Below are 22707 nucleotides of genomic sequence, written 5' to 3'. Positions count from 1 at the left end.
AACCACATTATATTTTCAGTTGGTATTATTGAAGATGAGGCATAAATGAGGTTGGTACAAGGTATAAGTGAACCAGAACCCCCTCAAATCTCCTGTTTGAGTCATAGTCAAACAAGAATTTTTAATCTATATGCATATAGCAACAAATCTAACCCGGTTGCCCTCAAACGCCCCCGCTCCTCTGAACTCCAGCTTTTTAGCAGAAAAGTTATCATGTTACATCTTAAGTAAATCTGACCCGTGCATTGATTTTCAATATATGATTGGCTTGAAATTTGTAAGACAGCACCTAGGGCCAATGGGACAAGAGAATGATGATTTTTAGACCGACACTTTCTTCCTCCAACCTTAACATAAAATTCTCATAATAACTTAAAAGTTATAGGGCAAGCATATTCTCATAATAACTTAAAAGTTATAGGGCAAGCAATTTTGGGAGTCTGAGTAAATTGGTTTTCAGAGGTACACGCTTCTTCCAAGTCCTACCAACCTTCGACATCTAAGATTGTACATTAATTTGAAATTTTAAAGGCAGGTACCTAGAGCCAAGGAGAAATTGATCAAGAATTTTAGAAGGCTAAGCATTACAGCTAAGCTAGAAGGCTGAAAAATTTTATTTTTGAGGGATTTATTCTCTAGGGTGTAGAGTGACTTGTAAGCAACACTCTGTTCATTTTCTTGTGACAGCACCTATACACTACCTTTTTACACATTTTCGGCATATGTTAGGTAGGAGAATTTATCTTCATTCAAGAAATTGCGGAAGAAAACAAAAATATAACGTAATGACGGAGTTTCTCAATTATTAGTAAGGCATTTTATGGTGTTCACTCAATGATAAAGATAGAACAAAACTTTTTTTCAAGATTAAGTAAATCAGAAATAATTGTTTGGTGTTGTTTTGGCGCAAAGTAACGTAAATTTCATTTGTACATGCTCTAATTTTATAAGTGACAACATAGATTGGTTTCAATTTTGTGTGTTTTCGGGTATGATAACCCAACACTAGCTTGTATCAAGGCCGTATCCAGGGGGGGGGGGGGGTTACCCGGTTTGACCCCCCCCGAAATTTTTGACCGAGTCGAAAATAAGTCGAAAATTAGTAAAACCTAGGTAAAAATCAGTAAAATTAGTCAAAAACTGAGTCAAAAATTAGTACCCCCCCCCCCTGAAAAAAAAATCCTGGATCCGCCCTTGGCTTGAATACATGGTACACTCTCAAATAACAGCGCGGACCGGTTGTCAGGAAATAAGGAATAAAGTTAATAAAAAAAATCATGTTTTTCGAGACCGTCTTTAAGGAAAGTGCAATTCTTTTTTACTTTTAGAAAATAAAAAAAACAAGTTTTTTAAACTGAAAGTAAGGAGCGACATTATTCCGTATATGAAAGGGGCTGTCCCCTCCTCAACGCCTCGCTCTTTACGCTAAAGTTTTTTATTGTTTTAAAAAATAAAGTTGTGAGACAGAGTCAAACTTTAGCGTAAAGAGCGAGGCGTTGAGGAGGGGACAGCCCCTTTCATATACGGAATAATTTCTGTTCGTTTTAAGTTTTAATGTCGCTCCTTACTTTCAGTTTAAAAAACTTGTTTTTTTTATTTAATTTCTGATCGTTTTTTAGTTAATGCAGCTTTTATTTGTATAAAAATTTTACTTTTCTTTTGCTAAATGGATGTCTTTACAAATTAACTTACGTAACTAACTTCTATATTCGTATATTTTTCTTCTGGCAAAAAATACAAAGTTGCAGATTTTTGCAGATATGAGCTTGAAGCCTATGTAATAGGGTTTTGGGATACGCTGAATCTGACGGTGTGATTTTCATTAAAATTCTTTCACTTTTGGGGGAGTTTTACCCCCTATTTAAAAAATCGAACAAATTTTCTCAGGCTTGTAGCCTTTGATGAGTAATACTAAACTTAATAAAATTTATATATTTAGGATTAGCATTATAAACACATTCTTTTGATACATTTATAGACATCAAAATTTCGTTTTTAAAAGTTTCGATTACTATTGAGCCGTATCGCTTGTTTTTTTATTGTTTTTTTTTATTACGTATATGTTATTACTTATATGAAGGGGTTCTTCCCTTAGACAATCCCACGATATGTGATAAAAGAGTTAAAAAAAAAATTGATACACACACCTTGTAAATGCACAGGTGTCTATCGAAGAGCTCACAAAGTTTAAAACGCTAAAACTAAAACTTTAGTAACATGATCGAGGTCTTTACATGGGGGAAAACCCTCTCCCATATGTTATAATTTCTGTTCGTTTTAAGTCCTAATGTTCATTCTTACATTTCAGTTAAAAAAACTTGTTTTTTTTTATTTAATTTCTGATCGTTTCTTAAATAATGCTTGGAAATCCGGCGCCCCCTTCATAGAAATGTCCCTTACCCCAAAGAAACATCCTCCACGGAAATATTCTCCAGAGTAACCCCCTCCTCTAGCCCCCCCCTCCAGAAAAAATCCTTCCTGAAAATGGTTGTATACTCCCCAATAACCAATAAATAATGCTGGCAAGTCCGGCGCCCCCTTCATGGCAATTTCCCTTCCCCCATGAAAACTTCCTTCATGAACAGATCCTCCAACATACCCACCGACCCACCGTTCCCTCCCACTACCAGAAAAAAACCTCCTGAAAACTTCTGTATACTTCCCAATAACCAATACTATATGTTAACATTGGGTAAAGTTCATAACTTTTAGCCCTCCCTCTGGGAAATTCGGGGGATTAAGTCATCCTAACAGAAATATTTATCATATATTCGACGATTTTGAACAAAACGGATGTCTTAAAATGTTTATTGGATGACTTTGGGAAAAAATAAGCGTTGGAGGGGGCCTAGTTGCCCTCTATTTTTTTTTATCACTTATAAATGGCAGTAAAACTTTTATTTTCCGTTCAAATGAGCCCTCCCATGATATTCTAGGACCACTGGGTCGATACAATCACCCTTGGGGAAAAAATCAAACAAACAAACAAAAGAACAAGTAAACACGCATCAGTGATCTTTCTTCTGGCAAAAAATGTAAAATTCCACTTTTTTGCATATAGGAGCTTGAAACCTCTGCAGTAGGGTTCTCTGATACGCTGAATATGATGGTGTGATTTTCATTAAGGTTCTATAGCTTTTAGAGGGTCTTTTCCCCTTTTTTTGAAAATCAGCCAAATTTTCTCAGGTGCGTAACTTTTGATGGGTAGCACTAAACTTGATGAAAGTTATATATTTGAAATCAGCATTGAAATCTGATTCTTTTGGTATATCTATTGGTATCAAAAACCCGTTTTCTAGAGTTTCGCTTACCATTGAGCCGGGTCGCTCCTTACTTACAGTTCGTTACCACGAACTGTTTGACAACAACTATTTTAGGATAACATTAATCTATGAAGATTTGACAGATTAAAATTACTGCGTTTAATTGGTTGAAAATAAAATTAAGGTATGGCTTCAGTAATACTTGTCCGATCCTCTTAGTTTTATCTACGAGATTGTCGATTAGTCTATCAATTTTAGCAATGAAATAAAAATGGTTTTAGATTTGAGGAGAAAATACTTACATGGTAAATGAATGTTATGTTAGTAGGCTATTACAAAGGGGTGAACAAAAAAAAAGTTTCCTGTTACATATAAGTGTTTAAATTTTCCCAAGAAAAGATAAAGGTTTGAAAATTTTTTGATAGAAAAGATGCATATCGTTTGCCATACTATTGGAAATGGTGAATTTCCCCGTGTTTTAGATTTTCCTGGGCTTCCGTTTTGCAGTGCCATAATTTTAAACATGCCAAAAATTGTTGTCCTTTTTTTAATTTTTAAATATTTTTCCTGATTTCTAATTTTTCTAAATGGTATCTTTTTACGTTTTTCAGCCAAGAATTTCCAAATCCTTAGGCATTCATGATACTTGTGGAGTTCATAATTTGCACGGAATGCCAGGAATTTTAGCAGGGATTGTAGGATCTATAGTAGCCGCATCGGCAACGCTGGATGAATATTCTTACAAGTGAGTCATTTTAAATTCATTAGAGCTATTAAAAAAAAATTGCACGAAGAAAAAAATGCATACTTTTTGGACAAAACAGCACGAAAAAAAAAAAAAAAAAAACAAAAAAAAAAACAAAAAAAAAACGTACATTTCTACGAGAAGGCAAACTGCTAAGAATAGCAGGAAAATATAAGCGAGATATCTTTCAATTAACATAAGGTTTTCGAATATACTAGCTAGACAAGGTCTTATGGGCAGAAATATCATATTTTCATTATATTTTACTAGTGAAGCTGGCATGAATGCTGAACACCCAGCTGACTTTCAGAAAGCAGAAGGTACCATTTGATCCATTTTACCATTGAAATAGTGGACAAGATCTCAGAATTTGCGATAAAACGAGCCCTCTCCACACTGCCCATGATCATGCATTCCACTACCGACAGTGAAGAAGAAAAATGCAACAGAGACCTTAAAATCCTTCAACACAGAGTGTCAGGGGAATTAAAAGCTGTTTCGCTTGATATACTTTGATAAAATTGAACAAAGGGGGATACGGTACCTTAAAAACCATTTTCCGAGCTTCAGTATTGGCCGACTGTCACAAAGACAAAGAGCCCATTATCAAATTTTCACAGGGGACGAGAATTACGGCTTGGACTGAAAATACGGGGAAAGTTTACGTCCTTTTGTCAGCGAGCTTGTCAATGAAAGCGGATGACACCACATAGAACTCCCAAAGCGGCCAAACTACTCAAATGACAATTCCATTGAGTTAATTTTTAGACTTTTCCTAACGGGTATACTTGAATATTTTTGGGACTGCTCTTCCCTGATATTTAAAAAGGAGATTTTACTCCATGTAATCGAAAAAAAAAACCATACTTTCTGATCATGTAGATTTCATGAAAACTGAATATCCCAAAACCCTAAACAGTTTTTTTCTAAAATCCACGGTAAACTAGGTATTGGCTTTTAATGCTATGTCATCTATTCGGACTTTTTATCCAGGTTCTACAAGTTAGGGCAACACCGCCCAATCAAATCAAAAGTTTGGCCACTCAAACTAAAACTTTATAATGGAAGAGATAGGGATATTCTTCAAGGCACCGTATAACCTTAACTGACTGTAAGATTGTAAAAACTTAGAACTTTTTAGATAACTTAAAAGATGTTAGTTAAAAATCATAGCGATGGTGTTCAGATGCACATGAAATGTTTCAAAAACCTAAACAAATCATAGGCAATAATGACTGAAAATATAATTTAGCCCGCTCCCATTTTTTCAAATTTTGGAAGCATTTCAAAACCTTGGAAATAGACCGAAGCCCGGAGTTTATAGATTAGAGCTATTTACCTTTGTGGCAATGATGATTTGTAAGAATTTTTTACTTTAAACTTTAAGTCAATTAAGTTAAATCAAAATCTTGATGGCTTATATTCAAAATATTATACGTATTATTCTCTCTTGTAGTTTGTATAGAATATTTCCTGCAAGAGCCCCCTTGGACGGGACAGAAGATTTGCTTGGCGTTCGTAATCATCTACCAGACATTGAACCTGGATTGAACAGAAGTGCCTCAGAGCAAGCCGCTTATCAAATTGTTGTCCTCTTAGTGACTCTTGCTATTAGCATTGTTGGAGGTCTTTTAACAGGTAACTAAGAATTGAATAATTCAGAGGTAACTTCATGGTAGTTCCAAAGTGAATGGAAAGCTTAAGAAAGTTAGATCTTCAGCAGTTTAAGATGAGAGTATAGATTTAACGTATCAAAGAACCCCGCTGTAGAGGTTTCACGCTCCTATCTGCAAAAATGTGGAATTATGCATTTTTTTTGCCAGAAGAAAGATCACGGATGCGTGTTTATTTTTTTATTTTATTTTTTTTGCGGGGGAGGGGTCCTAGGGGTGATCATATCGACCGAGTGGTCCTAGAATGTCGCAAAAGGGCTCATTCGAACGGAAAGTAAAATTTCTAATGCCCCTTTAAGGGAAAAAAAAATGGAGGGCAATTAGGCCCCCTCCCACGCTCATTTTTCCCAAAGTCACCGGATCAAAATTTTTAAATAGCAATTTTGATCAGCATAGTCAAAACATCTAATAATTATATCTCTGAGGACGACTTAATCCCCCACAGTCCCCGGGGGAAGGGCTACAAGTAATGAACCTTACCCATTATTTACATATAGTATTGGTTATTAGGAAGTTTACAGACATTTTCAGGGGGATTTTTTCTGGTGGGGGGTTCAGGGGGAGGGGGTTACATGGGAGGATCTTTCCATGGAGGAATTTCTCATGGGAGTAAGGAATTTCTTCGAAAGGGGTGCTAGATTTCCTAGTATTTCTTTAAAAAACATCAGAAATTAAATAAAAAAACAAGTTTTTTCAACTGAAAGTTGGGAGCAACATTAAAACTTAAAAGAACAGAAATTATTACGTATATGAGAGGGTTTGCTCCCTCGTCAATACCTCGCTCTTGACGCAAAAGTTTTGTTTAGTACTTTCAAAAGAGTTATTTATTCTAATTAAACGGTCTTTGTGATTCAGGGTTCATTCTTAAAGAATTGGAACACAATTCGAACTTTAGCGTAAATAGCGAGGTATTGACGAGGGGATGAACCCCCCCCCCCCATATACGTAACAATTTATCTTCGTTTTAAGTTTTGATGTTGCTCCTTACTTTCAGTTGAAGAAAAACTTGTTTTTTTTAATTTAATTTTGCTTATTGATCAAGATATTATGTGCTTTTAACAAGTTAAAATGTAATTTCGAATTTGTAATTAGAAATTAAATTCGTGTACTGGATCTTTCGTGTCCTGAAGTAGAGTGGGGGGCGCTACTCCGAACAGTACAAAATTCGGTTATCAAAAGAATGTGTCTCCGAACAGGGCTCCATATATGGGCATAGCCTCCCTAGGGAGAACACGTGGTTAATGGGGTCAATGACCTAAAAATCAAAGTGTGTCAACAACAACAACATCGACCTTGACATTCGCTGAGAGCATGCACTTACAACAACAACAACATCGACCATGGAACACCTGTGCTGTCGACCTCAATTCACCTATCGTGAATCAATAATTCCCCTTAGAAACAACAAATTAATTTCCCCTTTCTTGACAGATCAATCAACCAATGACATCATCTGTCAGACTTTAAAAATTTTCGCATAGAAACGATTCTCCAGGAATAGATCCAAGTCATTAATGTCTTTGCCTCGGAAACAACTCTTTTGGTCGAACTCCAAAGGATATTAATAGCCAAAGGCCATGGAAACAATTCTCCAAGAAACATCTTAGCGATGAATTGTTTTAGCGCGGGAATCAGGTTTCTTATTAATTTGAAATGCATTAGCGCAGAGATGCCAATAACAAATGGAACACGCTGAATTACGTTTTGTGATTATTTTGTCTAAACTTTTTTATAAATGTTATTGAACTATTTCGGAGAAACAGTTAGATACATTTTAAAAGAGGATTTTTGAAGAGATTTTAGAAGAGAATTTAATGGTGAAACTCTGTGGTCGTTATAATACACAAGTTTCATTTGAACAGTGTTGTGAGGTCCTCTAACCCAACCCCAAAGGGTTCCAATCCTCCTACCCCAACCCCGAAGGAAGCCCCCGGTCCTCAAAGGCCCCCAAGCTCCCAAAGGGCCACCGGCGCCCCCAAAGGCCCACCCAGACCTCCAAAGGCCATCCCCGGGCCCCCCAAAGGCCCATCGAGCTCCCAAAGGACCAACGGGGTCCCAAAGGCCCTCCACCGGTCCCCAAATGTCCCCCAGGCCCCCAACTGCCCCCCGGACCTCCAAAGGCCCTCCCTGTGCCCCAAACGCCCTCCCAGTGCCCCAAAGGCCCACCCCCGGCCCCCCAAGGTCCCCCGGACCAGAGAAGCGCCACCGGGATGCGCCGGGGGCCAGGAAACCGCCGCAGGATGTGCCGCCGGGATGCGCCGCGGGTCCGGAAAGCGCCGCAGGGGATGCGCCGCAGGGAGGCACCGCAGGTAAGCGCCGCAGGATGCGCAGCAGGGATGCGCCGCAAAAAAAAGTAAACTAAAAAGTAAAAATTTCGAAATGTTATCCCCCAAACGCCCTCCTCAGAACCCCAAAGGCCCTCCCCTGGTCCTCAAAGGTCCCCTGGGCTCCCAAAGGGCCAACCGGCCCCCAAGGGTCCCCCGGGCCCCCAAAGGTCCTCCCCGGTCCCCAAAGGTCCACTGGGCTCCCAAAGGCCCTCCCCCGGTTCCCCAAGGTCCCCCGGGCACCCAAAAGACCACTCAATCCTCAAGGGCCCCCGGATCCCCAAACGCCCTCCCTGGGCCCCAAAGGTCCTCCCCCGGTCCCCATACATGCACACAAAAACTTACACACACACAAAAACTTACAAACACACCCCAAAAATTACACACACACACAAACACTTACACACACACACGAAAACTGACAAACACACATCAAAACTTACACACACACACACACAAAAACTTACACACACACACACACACAAAAAATAACACAATCACACGAAAAATTACATGCAGAAAAAAATTTACATGCACAAAAAAAATTACACACACACACACACACAAAACTTACACACACACACACACACACGAACACTCACACACACACTCAAAAACTTACACACACACAAAAAATTACACACACACACACACACAAAAACTTACACATGAACACAAAAAAAACTCACACACACACACACACACACAAAAACTAACACACACACACACACACACATAACTTACGCACACACACACTAAAAATTACACACACACGCCAAAACTTACACACACAATAACTTACACACACACACACACACACACACACACAATTTTATACACACACACATACACAAAAAACTTGCACACACAAAAACTTACACACACACACACACACACAAACTTACACACACACACAAAAAACTTACATCCACACACAAAAGCTTAGACACACATAAACTTACACACACACACACACAAAAACTTAGACCCACACGCAAAAACTTACATGCACACAAAAACTTACATGCACAAAAAAAAACTTACACACACACAAAAACTTACACACACGCACACAAACTTACACACACACACAAAAACTTACACACACACATACACAGGAAAACTTACACACACACTCAAAAACTTACACACACACGCCAAAACTTACACACACACACACACACAAAAACTTACACACACACACACACAAACTTACACATGCACACGAAAACTTACATGCACACAAAAACATACAAGCACACAAAAACTTACACACACACACAAAACTTACACACACACACACACACGAAAACTCACACACACACGCCAAAACTTACACACACACAAAAACTAACATGCACACACACACACACACACAAAAACTTACACATGAACACAAAAAAAAACTAACACACACACTCACAAAAACTTTCACACACAGACAAACAAAAAACTTACACACACACACACGAAAATTTACACACACATGCCAAAACTAACACACACAAAAACTAACACACACACACACAAAAACTTACACATGCACAAGAAAACTTACATGAACACAAAAAATAACATTCACACAAAAACTTACACACACACACACACACACAAAAAAATTAAACAAAAAAAAAAACGAAATATAACACACACACTCCAAAACTTAAACACACAAACAATCATACACACACACACACACACACAAACTTACACAGGAACACAAAAAACTCACACACACACGCACAAAAACTTACACACACACACACTCACAAACTTACACACACACACACGAAAACTTACACACACACGCCAAAACTTACACACACAAAAACTTACACATGCACACGAAAACTTACACACACACACACACACACGAACACTTACACACACACGCCAAAACTTACACACACACACACACACACACACAAACTTACACACACACACACACACAAAACACTACACATGCACACGAAAACTTACATGCACACAAAGACTTACATGCACACAAAAACTTACACACACACACACACACAAACTTACACACACACAAAAAAATTACACAAACAAAAAATTACACACACAAAAAAACTTAAACACACACACACACACACACAAAAAAAACTTACACCCACACACAAAAGCTTAGACACACAAAAACTTACACGCACACACAAAAACTTACACCCACACGCAAACTTACATGCACACAAAAACTTACATGCACGCAAAAACTTACACACACGCACAAAAACTTACACACACACACAAAACTTACACACCACACACAAAAACACACACACACACACACACACACAAAAACTTACACATGCACATGAAAACTTACATGCACACAAAAACTTACACACACACACACACACACGAAAACTGACACACACACACGACAAAACATACACACACAAAAGAATAGACACACAAAAACTTACACACACACACACACACAAACACTTAGACAAACACGCAAAAACTAACAAGTAAACAAAAACTTACACACACACTCAAACTAACACACATGCACAAAAACTTACACACACACACACAAAAACTTACAAACACACACGAAAACTTAAGCACACACACACACACACACACAAAAACTTACACAAGCATACGAACAATAACATGCAAAAAAAAACTTACATTCACACAAAAACTTACACACACTCACAAAATCTTACACTCACACAAAAAAAATTACACACACACACACTAAAACTTACACACACACACAAAAAATCACACACACACACACAAAAACTTACACACACACAATAAAACTAACACACACACACTAAAAATTACACACACACGCAAAAACTAAAACACACACAAAAACTTACACACACACACACACACACAAAAACATACACATCCACACGAAAACTAAAAAGCACACAAAAACTTACAAGCACACAAAAACTTACACACACACACACACACACACACAAAACTCACACACACACACACACACTAAAACTTGAGAGACAGGCAAAAAGTTAGGTGTATGATTAGGTTAGGTTAGATTAAGTTAGGTTAGGTTAAGTTAGGTTAGGCTAGGTTAGCCTACGTACGCGCGCGTACGTAGGCTAACCTAGCCTAACCTAACTTAACCTAACCTAACTAATCTAACCTAACCTAATCATACACCTAACTTTTGCCTGTCTCTCACCTAACCTAAGCTAACCTAAGTGAAGCGTACATGGGCTAACCTAACCTAACTTAACCTAACCTAACTTAATCTAGCCTAACCTAACCATACTCGCCGGAAAAGGTTAGGTTAAATTATCATGAGCGCTCATGATAAGTTAAACTAACCTAACTTAAACAGAGAATTTACACCAATCATACAGGTGGACTGGGACCCCAATATAGAGCAAGTGGATTTACAACATTCAGGCTGGTGGACTAAGACCCCAATTCTGAGCTGGTGAATTTCCACCGTTCAGGCTGGTGGACTGGGACCCCAATACTGAGCTAATGGATTTCCACCATTCGGGCTGGTGGACTAAGACCCCAATTTTCCAACTCTTGCATTTCATGACAGAAATTCAGAATGAACTTCGAAAAATCAAGAGAATGTAACTGTGAGAAGGTAAAGCACAACAAGTCACTACTGAAATATTCCAACTCTTACATTTCACGACTGAAATTCAATATGAAATTTGAAAAATTAAGACAATGTAACTGTGATATGGTGAGTGTGTAAGTTTTTGTGTGTGTGTAAGTTTTGGCTTGTGTGTGTGTAAGTTTTAGTGTGTGTGTGTAAGTTTTAGTGTGTGTGTGTGTTAGTTTTTGTGTGTGTGTAAGTTTTTGTGAGTGTGTGTAAGTTTTTGTGTGTGTGTAATTTTGTGTGTGCATGTGGGTTTTTGTGTGCATGTAAGTTTTTGAGTGTGGGTGTAAGTTTTTGTGTGTGTGTGTGTAAGTTTTTGTGTGTCTAAGATTTTGTGTGTGTTAGTTTTTACGTGTGTGTGTGTTAGTTTTCGTGTGTGTGTGTGTGTGTAAGTTTTTGTGTGAATGTTAGTTTTAGTGTGAATGTGTTAGTGTGTGTGTGTGTGTGTGTAATTTTTTGTGTGTGGGTGTTTGTTTTTGTGTGTGTGTGTGTGTGTAAGTTTTTGTGCGTGTGTGTAAGTTTTTGTGTGTGTGTAAGTTTTTGTGTGCATTTAAGTTTTTGTGTGCATGTTAGTTTTTGCATGTGGGTGTAAGTTTTTGTGTGTGTGTGTAAGTTTTTGTGTGTCTAAGCTTTTGTGTGTGGGTGTAAGTTTTTGTGTTTGTTTGTAAGTTTGTGTGTTTTTGTGTGTGTGTGTAAGTTTTTTGTGTGTGGTAGTGTTAATTTGTGTGTGTGTGTGTGTGTGTGTGTTTTAGTTTTTGTGTGTGTAAGTTTTTGAGTGTGTGCGTGTGTTTTCGTGTGTGTGTTTGTATGTTTTGTGTGTGTGTGTGTGTGTGTGTTTGTTAGTTTTGAGCGTGTGTGTGTGATTTTTTTGTGTGGTCTTTTTTTAGTTTTTGTGTGTGTGTGTGTGTAAGTTTTTGTGTGTGTGTGTGTTTTTTTTAGTGTGTTTGTATGTTTTTGTGTGTGTGTGTGTGTGAGTTTTGTGTTTTTGTGTGTGTGTGTTTAAGTTTTTGTGTGGATGTTAGTTTTTGTGTGCTTTTTATTTTTAGTGTGCTTGTGTATGTTTTTGTGTGTGTGTGTGTGTGTGTGTGTGTGTAAGTTTGTGTGTGCATGTAAGTTTTTGTGTGCATGTCAGTTTTAGTGTGCATGTGTAAGTTTTTGCGTGTGTGTATGTGTGTAAGTTTTGGCTTGTGTGTGTAAGTTTTCGTGTGTGTGTGTAAGTTTTTTTGTGTGTGTGTGTAAGTTTTTGTGTGTGTGTGTGTAAGTTTTCGTGTGTGTGTGTAAGTTTTCTTGTGTGTGTGTAAGTTTTTGTGTGTGCGTGTAAGATTTTGTGAGTGTGTGTTAGTTTTTGTGTGCATGTAAGTTTTTATGTGCATGTAAGTTTTCGTGTGCATGTGTAAGTTTTTTGTGTGTATGTGTGTGTGTGTGTGTGTGTGTGTGCGTAAGTTTTCGTGTGTGTGTGTAAGTTTTTGTGTGTGTGTGTGTAAGTTTTTTTGAGTGTGTGAAAGTTTTAGTGTGTGTGTTAGTTTTTGTGTAAATGTAAGTTTTTGTGTGAATGTAAGTTTTTTCGTGTGGGTGTAAGTTTTTGAGTGTGTGTGCAAGTTTTTGTGTGTGTGTGTGTGTGTGTGTGTTTGTTTTTTTTTGTGTGTCTAAGCTTTTGTTTTTGTTAGTTTTGTCGTGTGTGTGTGTATGTTTTCGTGTGTGTGTGTGTGTGTATGTTTTTATGTGATTGTATTTTTTTGTGTGCATGTGTTTGTTTGTGTGTGTGTGTGTGTGTGTGTGTGTGTAAGTTTTTGTGTGTGTGTAAGTTTTTGTGTGTGCGTTTAATTTTTTTTGCGTGTGTTTTAGTTTTGTGTGTGTGTGTTTAAGTTTGTGTGTGCATGTAAGTTTTTGTGTGCATGTAAGTTTTTTCGTGTGGGTGTAAGTTTTTGTGTGTGTGTGTAAGTTTTTGTGTGTCTAAGCTTTTTTGTGTGGGAGTAAGTTAGTGTGTGTGTTTTTTATAGAGGATGTGTGTGTTTGTGTTGGTTAGTTTTTTGTGTGTATGTTTTTAAGTTTGTGTGTGTGTGTGTGTGTAATTTTTTTTGTCTTTATGTTTTTTCGTTTGTGTGTATTTTTTATTGTGTTGGTTTGTTAGTTTTGTGTGTGTGTGTGTGTGTGTATGTTTTTGTGAGTTTTTTTGTGAGTTTTTTGTTTTGTTCTTGTGTTTGTTTTTTTTTGTGTGTGTGTGTGTGTGTGTGTGTAAGTTTTTGTGTGTGTGTAAGTTTTCGTGTGTGTGTGTGTGTGTGTGAGTTTTGTGTGTGTGTGTGCATGTTTTTGTGTGTGTGTATGTTTTTGTGTGCATGTAAGTTTTTGTGTGCATGTAAGTTTTCGTGTGCATGTGTAAGTTTTTGTGTGTGTGTGTGTGTAAGTTTTGGCGTGTGTGTGTGTAAGTTTTGGCGTGTGTGTGTGTGTTGTGTGTGTGTGTGTGTGTGTGTGTGTGTGTAAGTTTTTGTGTGCATGTAAGTTTTCATGTGCTTGTGTTAGTTTTTGTGTGTGTGTGTGTGTGTGTGTAAGTTTTTGTGTGTGTGTTAGTTTTAGCGTGTGTGTGTAAGTTTTCGTGTGTGTGTGTGAGTTTTCATGTGTGTGTTTTAGTTTTTGTGTGTGTGTGTGTAAGTGTTGGTGTGTTTCTGTTTGTTTTCGTGTGTGTGTGTGTAAGTTTTTGTGTGTGCGTTTAAGATTTTGTGTGTGTGTGTTAGTTTTTGTGTGCATGTTAGTTTTTTTGTGATTGTTAGTTTTAGTGTGCTTGTGTATGTTTTTTTTTTTGTGTGTGTGTGTGTGTGTGTGTGTGCGTAAGTTTTAGTGTGTGTGTGTAATTTTTTGTTTGTGTGTAAGTTTTTGTGCGTGTGTGTTAGTTTTTGTGTGTGTGTAAGTTTTTGTCTAACTGTAAGTTTTTGTGTGAATGTAAATTTTTGCGTGCGGGTGTAAGTTTTTGTGTGCGTTTGGGTGTAAGTTTTTTTGTGTCTAAGATTTTTTGTGTGTAAGTGTTGACGTGTGTGTGTGTAAGTTTTTGTGTGCGTGCAAGTTTTCGTGTTAAAGTGTAAGTTTGTGCGGGTGGGTGTTTGTGTGTGTGTAAGTTTTTGTGTGTGTGTAAGTTTTTGTGTGTGTTTTTGTTTTTGTGCGTGTTTGTAGGTTTTTGCGTGCTTTTTAGTTTTTGTGTGCATGTTCTTTTTTACGTTTGTCTGTAAGTTTTTGTGTGTGCGTTTTAGTTTGTGTGTGTATCATCTTTATTGTGTGGTTTGAAGTTTTTTTTTGTGTGTGTGTGTGTGTGTGTGTGTAAGTTTTTGTGTGTGTGTAAGTTTTTGTGTGTGTAAGTTTTTTTTTTGTGTGTGTGTGTGTGTAAGTTTTGTGTGTGTGTGTGTGTGTAGTTTTGTGTATTATTTTTTTATTGTTTGTGCTTTTTATTTTTAGTGATCTTTTGTATGTTTTTGTTTTTTTTTGTGTGTTTTTTTTTGTTTGTTTGTGTGTGTGTTTGTTTATTTTTTTGAGTGCGTGTGTAAGTTTTCGTGTGTGTGTGTGTGTAAGTTTTCGTGTGCATGTTTATGTTTTTGTGTTTGTAAGTTTTGGCGTGTGTTTTTAAGTTTTCGTGTTTTTATGTGTAAGTTTTGTGTGTGTGTGTGTGTGTAATTTTTTGTGCGTGTGTGTGTGAGTTTTTTTTGTGTTCATGTGTAAGTTTTTTTGTGTGTGTGTGTGTAAGTTTTTTTGTGTGTGTAAGTTTTGGCGTGTGTGTGTGAGTTTTAGTGTGTTTGTGTGTGTAAGTTTTGTGTGTGTGTGTGTGTGTAAGTATTTGTGTGCATGTAAGTTTTCGTGAGCATGTGTTATTTTTTGTGTGTGTGTGTGTGTGTGTGTATGTTTTTGTGTGTGTAAGTTTTGGCGTGTGTGTGTTAGTTTTCGTGTGTGTGTGTGTATGTTTTTTGTGTGTGTGTGTGTGTGTGTGTGTGCAAGTTTTTGTGCGTGTGTGTGTGAGTTTTTTTTTGTGTTCATGCGTAAGTTTGTGTGTGTGTGTGTGTCTGTAAGTTTTTGTGTGTGTGTAAGTTTTGGAGTGTGTGTGTGAGTTTTCGTGTGTGTGTGTGTGTGTGTAAGTTTTGTGTGTGTGTGTGTGTGTGAGTGTTTGTGTGAATGTAAGTTTTTGTGTGAATGTAAGTTTTCGTGTGAATGTGTAAGATTTTGTGTGGGTGTCAGTTTTTGTGTGTGTGTGTGTGTAAGTTTTTGAGTGTGTGTGTAAGTTTTGGCGTGTGTGTGTAAGTTTTCATGAGTGTGTGTGTGTGTTAGTTTTTGTGTGTGTGTAAGTTTTTGTGGGTGTGTGTAAGTTTTTGTGTGTGTGTAAGTTTTTTTGTGTGCATGTAAGTTTTTGTGTGCATGTAAGTTTTTGCGTGTGGGTCTAAGTTTTTGTGTGTGTGTGTGTAAGTTTTTGTGTGTCTAAGCTTTTGTGTGTGGATGTAAGTTTTTTGTGTGTGTGTGTTATTTTGTGTGTGTGTGTGTGTGTGTAAGTTTTTGTGTGTGCAAGTTTTGTGTGTATGTGTGTGTGTTTAAGTTTGTGTGTGTGTGTGTGTGTGTGTGTAAGTTTTTGTGTTTGTTTTTTTTGTGTTGTGTGTGTTTGTTTTGTTGTGTGTTTGTGTTTGTTTTTTGTGTGTGTGTGTGTTTGTAAGATTTTTTTCGTGTTTGTGTGTGTGTGAGTTTTTTTTGTGTTATTTTTTAATTTTGTGTTTATGTGTGTGTTTGTTATTGTTTGTTTGTGTGTAATTTTTGGCGTGTGTGTGTGAGTTTTAGTGTGTGTGTGTGTGTAAGTTTTGTGTGTGTGTGTGTGTAAGTTTTTGTGTGAATGTAAGTTTTTGTGTGCATGTAAGTTTTAGTGTGAATTTGTAAGTTTTTGTGTGTGTGTGTGTGTGTAAGTTTTTGTGTGTGTGTGTGTGTAAGTTTTGGCGTGTGTGTGTAAGTTTTCGTGTGTGTGTGTATGTAAGTTTTCGTGTGTGTGTGTAAGTTTTTGTGTGTGTGTGTAAGTTTTTGTGTGTGTGTAAGTTTTTGTGTGCATGTATGGGGACCGGGGGAGGACCTTTGGGGCCCAGGGAGGGCGTTTGGGGATCCGGGGGCCCTTGAGGATTGAGTGGTCTTTTGGGAGCCCGGGGGACCTTTGGGGACTGGGGGAGGGCCTTTGGGAGCCCAGTGGACCTTTGGAGACCGGGGAGGACCTTTAGGGGCCCGGGGGACCCTTGGGGGCCGGTTGGCCCTTTGGGAGCCCGGGGGACCTTTGAGGACCAGGGGAGGGCCTTTGGGGGTCTGAGGAGGGCGTTTGGGGGATAACATTTCGAAATTTTTACTTTTTAGTTTACTTTTTTTTGCGGCGCATCCCTGCGGCGCATCCTGCGGCGCTTACCTGCGGTGCCTCCCTGCGGCGCATCCCCTGCGGCGCTTTCCTGACCCTTGGCGCATCCTTGCGGCATATCCTGCGGCGCTTTCCTGGCCCACGGCGCATCCCGGCGGCGCTTCTCTGGTCCGGCGGACCTTTGGGGGCCGGGGGAGGGCCTTTGGGGCCCAGGGAGGGCCTTTGGGGGTCCGGGGGGCAGTTGGGGGCCTGGGGGACATTTGGGGCCCGGTGGAGGGCCTTTGGGACCCCGTTGGTCCTTTGGGAGCTCGATGGGCCTTTGGGGGGCCCGGGGATGGCCTTTGGGGCACAGGGAGGGCCTTTGGAGGTCCGGGGGCAGTTGGGGGCCTGGGGGACATTTGGGGACCGGTGGAGGGCCTTTGGGACCCCGTTGGTCCTTTGGGAGCTCGATGGGCCTTTGGGGGGCCCGGGGATGGCCTTTGGAGGTCTGGGTGGGCTTTTGGGGGCGCCAGTGGCCCTTTGGGAGCTTGGGGGCCTTTGAGGACCGGGGGCTTCCTTCGGGGTTGGGGTAGGAGGATTGGAACCCTTTGGGGTTGGGTTAGAGGACCTCACAACACTGTTCAAATGAAACTTGTGTATTATAACGACCACAGAGTTTCACCATTAAATTCTCTTCTAAAATCTCTTCAAAAATCATCTTTTAAAATGTCTCTAACTGTTTCGCCGAAATAATTTCATAACCTGTCTACAACAGTTTCGCCCAAATAATCCCTAAACGTAATTCAGCGTGTTCCTTTTGTTTTTGGTATCTCTGCGCTAATGCATTTCAAATTAATAAGAAACCTGATTCCCGCGCTAAAACAATTCATCGCTAAGATGTTTCTTGGGGAATTGTTTCCATGGCCTTTGGCTATTAATATCCTTTGGAGTTCGACCAAAAGAGTTGTTTCCGAGGCAAAGACATTAATGACTTGGATCTATTCCTGGAGAATCGTTTCTATGCGAAAATTTTTAAAGTCTGACAGATGATGTCATTGGTTGATTGATCTGTCAAGAAAGGGGAAATTAATTTGTTGTTTCTAAGGGGAATTATTGATTCACGATAGGTGAATTGAGGTCGACAGCACAGGTGTTCCATGGTCGATGTTGTTGTTGTTGTAAGTGCATGCTCTCAGCGAATGTCAAGGTCGATGTTGTTGTTGTTGACACACTTTGATTTTTAGGTCATTGACCCCATTAACCACGTGTTCTCCCTAGGGAGGCTATGCCCATATATGGAGCCCTGTTCGGAGACACATTCTTTTGATAACCGAATTTTGTACTGTTCGGAGTAGCGCCCCCCACTCTACTTCCTGAATCAAAGGGAAGGTGTGCTGTAAAGGTGACAGAGGTAGTTGAGCTCATTGTCAGATCAACTGGTAGGATTAGCCACTGGTAGAATTACCCAAAGAGTATAGGAAACTTCTGAGAGAGGAAACTGGTGCTTATGTCGGAAAGAAATATCACCAGTGCTATCTAGTATTTGTGACTGCGTTTCTTTTATTCTTTACTTTAAGCTATTGCCTACTCGTCTTTCAGGTTCTTAAAATGTAGGGGAGGTAAAGAAAGCCGAATTTTGTCCCCAACAGACCTACCAGCTTACAGGTAGCTAGCCTACTTAATCTACCATGATTTTCTCAAGCTAATATCTCAAAGATTTTCTCAATCACAAGATTGTCTTTGTGCGGGACTGAGTTTCGACACTAATTTTTTTAATTAAAAAAAAAAAACGTAAACTAAATCATAACATACAAAGAGAAATTAGCGTTGATTTTGTAAATTCATAGATTTATTAGACCAATTATCCAACTTGCTGTGAAATTTCCTATTTTTAAATGAAGTCACCAGGCGCTATACTGAATTTGTTGCTAGTATATTTATACTTCAAAAACTTCATTGCAATCGTCTTCCGGAAGTCCCAAGGAATGTTTTTCAAAGGAGCCCTAAAGCACGGAACTTTTAAAATAATTTCGCCTGAATCAAACTTCTGCCCCCTTCATTAACCTCACCTACTTTAACCCAGTCTCACTTACGTCATTAACTAAGTATCTGTCGTTAACATAAGGTTGACATAAGTTGAATTGTTCGTAAAACTGCGGTGAAACCTAGAAATTGAATGACTCGGTTGCTAAATCAAATTCTAAAAACAGATCACGCTTCAGAGCCTAGGTTTCTCTGAAGTCCCCCCCCCCATTCCTTGCCATCCTCACTGACTAAGCAACCTTTGTAGTATATTCATGTAAAAACTTAAAACAAACAGAAATTATTTCGTATATGAAAGGGGCTGTCCCCTCCTCAACGCCTCGCTCTTTACGCTGAAGTTTATTTTATTTGTTTTAAAAAATAGAGTTTGTGATAAAGAGTCTGTTCGTTAATTTCTGTTCGTTTTAAGTTTCAATGTCGCTCCTTACTTTCAGTTAAGAAAACTTGTTTCTTTATTTAATTTCTGAACGTTTTTGAATTAATGCAGGTTTTGATTTTGGTTCACCGTACATGAATAATTAAAACAAAATTTGCATATTAATTTTACTTTAATTTGGTTAAATGGCTTTCTCGGGAGTTGTTTAATTTTATTTATGAACGTTTTTATTATTAATAAATATACGTAAATTACGAATTAACTTACGTAACGAACTTCTATATTCATATATTTTTAATACGTATATTAGGGGATTCGCCCCCAAGTCAATACCTCGCTCTTTACGCTAAAGTTCGAATTTCGTTCGAATTCTTTAAAAATGACCCCTTAATCACAAAGGCCGTTAATTAGAATAAACAGCTCTTATTAAAGTACTAAAAGATCTTTGGCTTAACGAGCGAGGTATTGACTAGGGGGCGAACCCAATCATATACGTAATAATTTCTGTTCGTTTCCTCCTCACTACCAGAAAAAACCCTCCTAATAACGTATGTTTACTTTCCAATAACCAATAATTTGTACATGTTTGATCTTAGGACAGTTCAAATACACAACAAATCATTATCAATAATAACTAGAAGAATAATTTCCTTAAAAATATACTCCTTAGGAGTATGTAAACATATAGTAGTAACCGAAACTCTTTTTTAGAGTTTCAGTTACTATTAGCCAGGTCGCTCCTTACTTACAGTTCGTTACCACGAACTGTTTGATTGAATTTTCTACATGGCCGGAACCTTTAAAGCAGATCACCGTAAAAAAAAACCGCAAGGAAATGATTCAATCATATTTTATCCAAAATTAATTTTTCTCATTAAGGCCCCCTGGACCTAGTCTACGAAACAAAATATGATTTGGTGACGACACACATTATTTTATTTTTCATTGAGGTCTACCTGGCCCTGCGTATGTGACCAGTAATTTACAAGCCTATTAGACACGAAATAATTTCAGCTTTTTTTCAGAGTCACGAACCGATAAAGCCAAAATTAGCTTGAAATTTCTTTTCTGCATAGGGGTACACCCGACAAATAAACCTTATAACGCTATTTTCAAGCCGATTAGGGACACAAAATTTAATATCATCTTTGTTCGTCTTGAATCTTTAGTCTTTTGATTAAGAATGATCAAAATATTTAAAGCCCAGTAACTGTTATAAACAAAAGAATTACGAAGGAAGTCTTACACAAAAGCAGTTCCTACCTGATAGAAAACAAAAGCTTTGGACCCATTTTCAGGCAATTTTTTTTCAAGTTTTTTTCTGTGCATAACTACCTTACGGATAAAAGTTTCAAGCATTTTTCTTGATTTACTACCTTACGGATAATAGTTTCAAGCGTTTAAGAAAGAATTGTCGGCTCTTTTTCGGACGAACCAATATTTAGGAGACACAAATTTTGACACTCCTTTTCCATGTCCTAAACATAATGTTTAACGTTCCCTTGCCATTGCCAAACACACTCTGAAACATTTAAATCGACTCCTCCCTTGTTTCCAATATATTACAAGCGCGCTATTTTAATGACCTACGTGCAAATACTATTGTTAGATTTATTCCCTACTTCCCCATGAATAGGTTCGAGATTCTAATTGGCTAACAATACCAAAGAGTTTAGGAAGATTGGAGACACCAATGAGTTGACCCTCGCATCACTTCCCTCTAACAACAAACAATGAAGTCCCTCTGCCCCCACCACAAGATTCAAGGACCATTTGCCCCCCCCCCCCTCCTCTCAGAAAGTTTCAACTTGATCCCGAAAGCCGTTCCAAGGGTGATGCAAATACAATGCTGTGATCAACCCGCAACACATAGCCTCTTTTGATTTATCTGGCTGCTGCATCACGAATAAATTACAGGTCGCATAGGGGCTATAGTACACAAATGTGTTGATGAGTCGGAGAAAATAAATTGTTTAGTCCCCCTTGTCCCCTCCTTCAAGTAAAAATTGACAGTACATTTGACGTCCTTGCACTACCTGAATATTGAACTTGATATGTCAATCCAACCCCGAGATATTGCAGATACGCTATTTTGATAACCTGGTACCACATAGTGTCTTTGCCATTACTACGCTATTTAGACGCCAATAGATTCTAAACTCCATAGGGACCAATAGGACAAAAAAGTTTAGGTGAGTCTGGGACATAATTTTCGCCACTTCCATCAAAGCATAATTTAATGTCCATCCCACTCTGCCTAAAATTTAAACACGTTTTTCAAGCCGTTCCAAAGCTATTACAAATATGCTGTATTGACAGCCTAGATCCAACGACCATCTTTAGATTTACCTCTTGCCCTTTTCCTTTTTTCATCAAAATTTTACAGAGCTCTAAAGCTTCGGATTCCTGACCTACCAGTTTTCCTAAGTCTACCGCTTATTATGCGCTTACCTTTCAAGACTTATTTCGTTGAATATTATATAAAATTATTTTTTATGCATGCTATTTATTAAATTCTAGGACTGATTATGCGCTTATCTTTCTTCGGCTCAGTCTCAAAGGAGCACCTTTTCGACGACGAGCCTTACTGGGAAGTTCCAGAAGAAGAATTATCTCATGGACATCAAGAATCAAGAGCTTACCAGCCACATAAGCGTGAGGTTGCAGATTCCACAATGTGATAATAAGAATGAAGAAGATATTTTTACACACACGCAAGTGATATTTGTAAGCAATAACAATGGATAGGTAATATGCGAAGTGATTTATATATGTATATATATATATATATATATATATATATATATATATATATATATATATATATATATATATATATATATATATATATATATATATATACTTAAGCAGATATACAATTTTACATAAGCCAAGAATGGTCAAGTCTTAGCAAATCAATCCTTTTCAAAGGCTTAAAATTTCAAGAAAAGTTTTTTTCTTTATTATACTTCCTGTCAGTTTTACTATTCCTTCTGGTCCAAAACGAAAAAAAATTTAAGCCAGATCACTCTAGCTTTAGCGAGGGTAGGAAGACTTTCCTTAGGGGATTACAGCACAAGAATTGCTGAAAAGTCAGTTTTTTTATTTGCATTTTTTTTCTTTTTTGTATAAGGATAAAACAAATTTCTTTTCGAATCTTATTTAAAGTTTATTAAGTTTGCGCTCATCGATCAAAACAAAACAAGGTAGATTTGTCAAATGTTTTTTAACGCACAATTTTTGTCGCAGATATCCAAAATTAACTAATTTATAAAAAGCTAAGTTTTTCTTACGGAAGTAGAGAGCGAAGTTGAAACTTA

General features: G+C 38.1%; 1 protein-coding gene across 2 annotated transcripts in view; it reads left to right on the top strand.

Annotated features, from left to right (window-relative positions):
- The window catches only part of Rh50 (Rhesus blood group-associated glycoprotein Rh50), a 199476-nt gene extending 177292 nt beyond the window's left edge, over positions 1 to 22184 (top strand). For both annotated transcript variants that reach the window (XM_089092444.1, XM_089092443.1), the window contains exons 8-10: positions 3875 to 4008; positions 5465 to 5646; positions 21908 to 22184. In XM_089092444.1, coding sequence (XP_088948570.1) covers positions 3875 to 4008; positions 5465 to 5646; positions 21908 to 22068 — 477 coding nt within the window. In that variant the 3' untranslated portion in view covers positions 22069 to 22184. The remainder of the gene's footprint in view (positions 1 to 3874; positions 4009 to 5464; positions 5647 to 21907) is intronic.
- Positions 22185 to 22707: the final 523 nt, after the last annotated feature.

The sequence above is a fragment of the Artemia sp. Qi Xiang Cuo genome, chromosome 7, assembly GCF_049724085.1.
Source record: "Artemia sp. Qi Xiang Cuo chromosome 7, ASM4972408v1, whole genome shotgun sequence".
NCBI lineage: Eukaryota > Metazoa > Arthropoda > Branchiopoda > Anostraca > Artemiidae > Artemia > Artemia sp. Qi Xiang Cuo.
Note: the sequence above shows the minus strand (reverse complement) of the source record. Positions and strands in the feature narration are given on the sequence as shown.